The 7,357-nt window shown below is 38.4% G+C and overlaps 1 protein-coding gene across 3 annotated transcripts in view; it reads left to right on the top strand.

Annotated features, from left to right (window-relative positions):
- Positions 1-7,357, top strand: part of LOC111469313 (magnesium transporter MRS2-11, chloroplastic-like) — a 20,037-nt gene that overhangs the window by 9,319 nt on the left and 3,361 nt on the right. For 2 of the 3 annotated variants that reach the window (XR_002714848.1, XM_023114543.1), the window contains exons 7-11: positions 1,185-1,265; positions 1,401-1,566; positions 1,668-1,713; positions 6,251-6,331; positions 6,797-6,879. Coding sequence is in view for 2 of the 3 variants with exons in the window: in XM_023114543.1 (XP_022970311.1) it covers positions 1,185-1,265; positions 1,401-1,566; positions 1,668-1,713; positions 6,251-6,331; positions 6,797-6,879 (457 nt within the window). In the remaining variant the exon portion in view is untranslated. The other variant, XM_023114545.1, reaches the window with a different exon arrangement.

Here is a 7,357-nt window from a genome sequence, read left to right as displayed (position 1 = left end):
AAAAAAAAAAAAAAAAAAAAAAAAAAAAAAAAAAAAAAAAAATCAGCCCATAGGAAAGGAGCGCCTCTAAAGAAATAATATTTAATAACACCTAGAATAACTAACCTAAAACCAAAGAGAAACATGAAATATAGCTAGGGCCCCGCATTTTTCGGGTTCCTTTCCAAATCTTTATATTCTCTATCGTTCTTCTCCCTCCAAAGATCCCAAAATAACACATACACCCCGACAAACCTCAAGAAACTCCTTGATCATCTCAAATAGGTCTCTGTGATGTGCAAAAGCCAAATGCCTCTAGAAAATTACTCCCAATGTCACCATGCCAAAGTAAATGATCCAGGTTTTCTCCCCTCTGACAAGGGATACAACAAAATACCAACAACGAAGACCACTTTCTTGAGAGCTGATCCAGAGTACTCAAAGGACCATAGATAATGTACCAGACAAAGAACTTAACATTTTTGGAATCTTGATCGTTTAGAGGGCCGGAAAAACAGAATCTCTAGTGGGAAGATGATCTAATAAGCAACAAAAGGAGCTGTAAGAGAACCCCCGATGAATTAGGACTCCAAATATGCACATCCCTTGTCCTATTCCTAAAAACTTCTCCTATCAAAGACAGGAAAAGCAGAACATCTGTCATTTCGCTATCGGACAAAGGACGACATAACCTAAATAAAAAAGAGAGGGAGCTTCCAGACCAATTTAAGATATCAGCTACAAAACGATTTTTCAAGGAGGAAAGGTGGTAAGACTAGAAATCGTAGTGCAGAGAGGTCTATCCCCCACATACTGATCCTCCTAGAAATATGTTTCCTTCCCCTCAACCACAAAGCAATGGACAAGATGAGAAAAAGAAGGGAGCTCAAAATAAGTATCCTTCCACAATAGCCATAAAGAACTAAACTCGAGGGGAAAATGCCAAATCCACTTCACCAACCGGGCTTTGTTACAAGTCATTCAATTCCCAATCTCAAGCCCTCCAATAATAAAATGATAAAATAATGATAAAATTACCAAACTTCAATTAATAATGTATTCGTGGAATATAAACATAAAGGAAAAATGTTTCTTCCCTTTATTTTGCCTGATCTTCCCACAGCTGTAGTGACAAAGGAAACCTTATTTACAAAGAAAAAGAAAGAAAAAAGGAAAACTTATTTATAAAGTTCGTCTGGCTTCAGGTTCAAGCTCTACTTGAGGTATTGCCCAACAAATTAACTGCAGATGTGTTGGAACAACTTCGCATCAGCAAGCAGACTTTGGTACAGCTTTTGGAACTTATTTTGGATAGGGTTATTTTATTTATTTTTTCTTAAATTCAAAATATACCTCGCTATGTTATGCAACAAAATGAGTAATTTTAATATGATCCCCTCTACCGCCAATTTGATTGCCAGGTAGAATTAGGTTCCAGGGCAGGGGCTCTCAGACAAATGCTTCTTGATCTTCTGGAGGACCCGCAAGAAATACGACGCATCTGTATTATGGGAAGAAATTGCACGATTAATAAAGGAAATGATGATGTGGAGTGCTCTCTTCCTTTGGATAAGGAGATTGCTGATGGCAAGTTATACACTTTCAGCTGCTTCATTCACTATTGCCTTCAGCCTCGATTTCACTGTGCAGCCCTTTTTGTGATATTTTATTGAACTTTCTATCTGCAGACGAGGAAGAAGAAATAGAAATGCTGTTGGAAAATTATCTCCAGAGGTAATTTTGATATTAGATAGCCACATCCCACACTTACGGGGGAGCAGGCTACAAATTTTTCCATACATGTATTTTCATTTCAGTCTATAATATAATAAATAAATGTTAATGACTTATTTAATGATTTTTTATAAAACATGCACACGTGCGCATATATATAAAATTTAATGTTAAACATATTATAAATGGTTATAATATATATGCTTCCTGTTATAGAAATCATAGTAACATGTGAAGGAACAAAGAACTTGCACACGTATGTTGGGAATCTTTGGAAGTGGTGCTGTTAATGGCCTGCCATTTTGCACAAAGTTTTCCCTATTATCCGTAATATGCGTTGGCAATATGTCTACGCTTGTTCAAATCCCTTAGAAGAATGCAAGCACACTAATGAACAACCACAGAATTGGTTAAAGGGAGAATTCCCCAGTTTTCCTTTTTCTCTCAAAGACACAGGAGAACTATTTATTGTGTGTGGGATAGTTCCACAAGTTAGAACTCTCCCAATTTATAGTACAATCCACCAACTAATCTCTACATATCAAGCGAGCTTTGGTTACTACAGGTCATGCTACCTAAATATAGTAAAAACACTTCCCTAACTTTAGCATCAAGTTCTTGACTTTGGTAATTTTAGGTCCAACCCAAGTTTTCCTCCTATCCTTTAGGGATACTTTGACTTGGAAGCTTGCTCTCCACTCCAAGTTCTTTCACTAAAGTTCGTCACTCCATTTTCTTAGCATTTAGACTAATTTTTTTTGCCAAAAATCTGAGAAGAGAACGGTTTACCATCCATGTGTGAGCACTACCTTCGCAGTCCCTGTTGTGTGTGCGCTTGCCTGTGTATGCATATGTGCACCTTGGTGAGTGCGTGCTGCCTGTGACCATGCCCGTGCTGTTAATAGTGTCCGACCCTCTCGCCGAGGCTTGCTTGTCCTGCCTGCTATGCCATCCTCGTGGACGTGGAATGTGCCTAACTTTGGAACCTTCTTTTTTACTGCCACTTGAAAAAAATGGTGGTCCATTGTCTTGATACCTGGAGACATTATTTGCTCGGCATGAAGTTTGTTGTGGTGATGAACAATATAGCCAACACTCATTCAAAACCTATAAGAAGATAACCCCTAAACAGACAAGGTTGCAAGAGCTCCTCAAGGAGTTGGACTTCACGTCGTTGCACAAACCAAGAAGCCAGAACACGGTACTCGAAGCTCTAAGCTGCCAAGAAGTAAGTACATATGTTGCAGCATTAACTTCCATTGACAAGTTTTCTTGACAAGGTATGTCAACCAGCCAAAACCTTGGAAGAGATTCGGGAAGGCATTGTAATTAGCTATTGACTTGAGAATAAGCTGATCTGTACTAAGGGAGCCAACTTTCGGTTCCTAGTCAGGGGGACTGAGGAAGGAGTTGATGTGTAAGATGCATGATCCTGAGTGGACTAGTCACAGTATAACGGATGCAAGTCTTTCTATCACGACATATTTATAGCCCAAGATGCATATGAGGATCTGGATGCGTATGTAAAAACTTGTGTAGTGTGCCAACTAGTCAAGGTGGAAGGAAAAGAGGCTAGCTTGCTTAAACCTCTTTATATTCCATAGAAATTGTGGAAGATCGGTGTCCACAGACTTCATTGTTGGATTGGCTTCTATCTTCATAGGTTGAAAGGTTTGCTAAGTACGCAGTATTTATGGTAGCGCCACATGCATGTCCTACCAGATGTACCTGCGGAGTTTTTTTTCAAGAAAAACTGAAGTTCTCCTTGAAAAATTACCATAGGTCAAAAGAACCAACACATTGTTGGAAGAGTACACCATAAACACTATGCAATGACAAGTCAATGGAATTGGGGGAGCTTACTTGATGTGGGCCAATTCTATTATAACAAGTCCTCTATTACTGGTCTAACTCCGCCAAAATTAACAACCAAGGAACAACCTCCTTGTCCTTATGTGGTATGAAATAGCACACTGGGGGGAGGTGCTTTACTACTCATAATTTCTCTTGTGACAAGCAAGAAATGGACTTAGCTTGAAACAGCTTGGAAAAAGTTGCACATAGATTGAAGAAGTATGTGGATGAGGGAAGACAACCCTTGGAGTTTGTAGTGGGAGAACTCGTCTTGCTAAATATGACTCCCTAGATGTGGAAGAAGCTGAGGCAAGAATGTGCGCAAAGGTTTGGTGTTGAGATGCGATGGTCCTTTCAAAGTTGTCAAACGAGTAGGCAACGTGGCTTACCTTTTGAAATTACTTGAATGATTGAAGGTCCACCTAACATTTCACATGAGTTTCCGCCAGCCTTTTTCACAAGATTTGATTGACAGAAACCGAAGACAGACCAAGTGAGCCCCAGTTATTATCCAGAAACAATTTGAGCAAGAAGTCGCAGAAATCTTGGACCATTGAACAATGAGGATGAGCAAAAAGAATTGATGGACATATTACCTTATAAAATGGAAAGGTGAGGGTGACCAAGAAGTTTCTTGGGGAAGAGAGGTGGCGTTATGGCAATTTGAAGACCATATACAACAGTACTGGTCGAGAAGAAATTCGACGAGGATGTCGAAGATTTCTAGCCGAGGAGGTTTGTAAGACTCCAGTATTAAGACATGCGACTGGGCTCGATAGGTTTACATGAGCCAGTAGCATGGTATGTGGGCCAGCACACTAGAGAGCAAACATAAGGCCAAGACCGTGAAAAGACAGTATGAGAGTTAGGCACATACCTTGGGGTGGCGCTTGTGGGTGGTCAGAATCCCCATGACCACGAGGATGGCATAACATGGATGACAAGCAGGCACCAACAGGAGGGTAGGATGCTTGTGATAGTTGGGGCGTGTGTCTTCCTGGGCGGGTGCATGCACAAGGGCGATATGTAGGCGTTCATGAGCTCTCAGATTATTGGATGGATATTAGTCAAAGTGCCAAGGAAATGGATTGAGGAACTCGAGTGAAAGCACTTGGAATAGAGAGCAAGCTTCCAAGTTAAAATATCCTTATAGAATAGGATAAACTTGGACTTAGCAAAGTCATAAGCTTGATGATAAATTTTAGGGGAGTGAGTTTCCTGTATTTAGGTAGTATGACGTTGTAGTCACCAAAGCTCCCTCGAAATCTGGAGATATAGTTGGTGGATTCTACTATAAATTGGGAAAGCTCCAACTCGTGGAAGCATCCCACTCACCTAACAGTTCTCGTGTAGTAATCTTTGAAAGAAAAAAAAAAAAAGAAAAACTTGAAAAATTATAGGTGAGTTTATACTCTATGACTTCCCTCTTGTATGATTTACAAGAAAAACCTTGAGGACGTCCTTTCTTGTGATGCCTTGAATCGTGGGGATAATCACCTTGAGGACGTCCAATTAGATATGTCATATTTCATACAATCGATGTTGAGCCAAGGAAGAAACGGTTATCTTTCTCTCTATGTCGTCTGTGAATTTCCAATGTATCTTTTGAGCTTTTTGCCAAGCATAAAGTACCAGATCTTGAATGGTTCTCCACCCTTCTGCCAAAGGTATTAGGACATTGCATCTTTGGTCATACTTAAGGCTATCACCTTTAGTTTTTCCCATGCATTCATATGGTTGACTGAAAAACATCTCTTCAGTTCAGAAGTCTATCTGTCTTGATCTGTACCTCCAAATATTAGTAACGGGTAAGTTCAACTTTCTCACATTCGATTCTCAATATCTTCCTCCATCACACACCAATTCAGTGGACTCACTTATCTGTGCTCCACCTTTTCGTTGTTTTGCTCTTGACCTTACTTTAGACCATTTATCATTCTCGTAGTATTAAGATGCTCTCACAACATATGATTAATCTGTTTTATTCCATCCACCTACATTGTAATGTTCGTTCCTATGATAAATGTTTTGGAGTTGCTCTTGCATCAATCAATATATGAAACTTCTCTGCATATCCTACGCCACACTTCCATTCATGATTTAACAACCTCTAGACGGCTATCCATCTTTCTTCCTCTAGGCACGCCCTTGGAACGTATGCATTGATACACTTTCTATAGTCCTTGGTAATCAATCATAACAAATTGAAGCGACCAAGGGCCTCCGTGGATCATGGCAGTTTAAATCTGAAGAGCTTCTCCTTCGAAAAATTATATGTTGAATTGGATATCCTAAATGAATTGTAGTAACTACTACTATGTCACTGCATTGGCATTGTGATTTATTTGACTTACTAATTTGGTTATACTCTTGAACACTTGATTTTTAATGAGTTTAGCGATCTACATAGATAAGAAGTCTTGTTTAGTACGTAGTTAGCACTAAAGTTCAAGGACTAAATTGATACAAAATTAAAAGTGCAAGAACTAAATCATTATGAACTAAAGCAATAGAATCTTCCATTTTTGCAAGAACTTGAAACCCTTCAAACTAATTGTTGTAGTTTGGTACAAACTTGTGAAACTCTTAAAACTAATTGACGTAATTTTATCTGTCTGCATATGCAGATGCGAATCTTGTCATGGTCAGGCGTTGACGTAATTTTATCTGTCTGCATCTGCAGATGCGAATCTTGTCATGGTCAGGCGGAAAGGCTTCTGGATTCAGCAAAAGAAATGGAAGATTCTATTGCCGTCAATTTGAGGTCTGAACTTCCTTCTTACATTTTCCTGTTAAATGGTTTCTTCTGCTTGTAAGTTCATATTGTTTAATTTCCTTTGAGTTTGAGGTTTTATAATATTTTCCTTTTGTTGATGTTTCTGCTCTAGTTTTGAGGGATTTGTGTTTCTTGTCACATTTTAGAATAATACCTGAAAGAAACCGAGGTTGAAAGAATGGGAGTCATAAGCTTGACAGAACATGCATCTCAAAAGCCTGACAGTAATATATAGATCCCATAGCTTAATTAACATAACTTCCGTATGTTATTTTATTTATAAGAAATAGATTTAGTCTTTTTTTGTGGTTAATCAAATTCCCACTTCCTGTACCAAGTAGGAGCAGAAGAGACCTTTAAGGAATAATTCTTCATTTTTCTGTTTTTCCCCTCTCAAAGTTTGTCAAGTATGTTTCAGCCTCGTAATTATTTGTTTTTTCTACTTCTAATTAGCTCGCGGCGACTAGAGGTTAGCAGAGTAGAATTGCTTCTCCAAGTTGGGACATTTTGTGTGGCTGTTGGCGCTCTGGTTGCAGGTATGCCCTTTAAGAGATATCGTGCATATTCGAATTAGGAGTATTGAGCTTAAGTGATCTAAATCATATTCTCATTTACCATTAAGGGAACTTTATATGCTGAGAATGAAAACAGTGTATGAAAGCAAAGATCAAACCTAGCCTAAGCAACTTAACTGATAGAAGCCAGATAAGGCATGAAGGAAATTACAATTGCAGCCGGAAGAAAATAGGGTGACAGTTGCATTTACCTACAAAATACTCAAGTAATCTACCAGAACTTTTAAAACTAAGATGTAAAAGAGAAACAAAAAAATCCTTCTGCAAAAATGGAAAAATACACATGGCAGATAGCCTAACAACAAGAGGCAACCAAACTTACTATACTGAAAAAAAGCTTCAATTTTGGCAGTAGCCTAAGAATAAAGGAACAAAACTAACAGATAAACTAAAAAAAAAAAAAAAAAAAAAAAAAAAAAAAAAAAAAAAAAAAAAAAAA

This window comes from Cucurbita maxima, unplaced genomic scaffold (genome assembly GCF_002738345.1).
Source record: "Cucurbita maxima cultivar Rimu unplaced genomic scaffold, Cmax_1.0 Cma_Scf00039, whole genome shotgun sequence".
Lineage (NCBI taxonomy): Eukaryota > Viridiplantae > Streptophyta > Magnoliopsida > Cucurbitales > Cucurbitaceae > Cucurbita > Cucurbita maxima.
The sequence above is the reverse complement of the archived record's forward strand: the minus strand, read 5'-3'. Positions and strand labels throughout refer to the sequence as shown.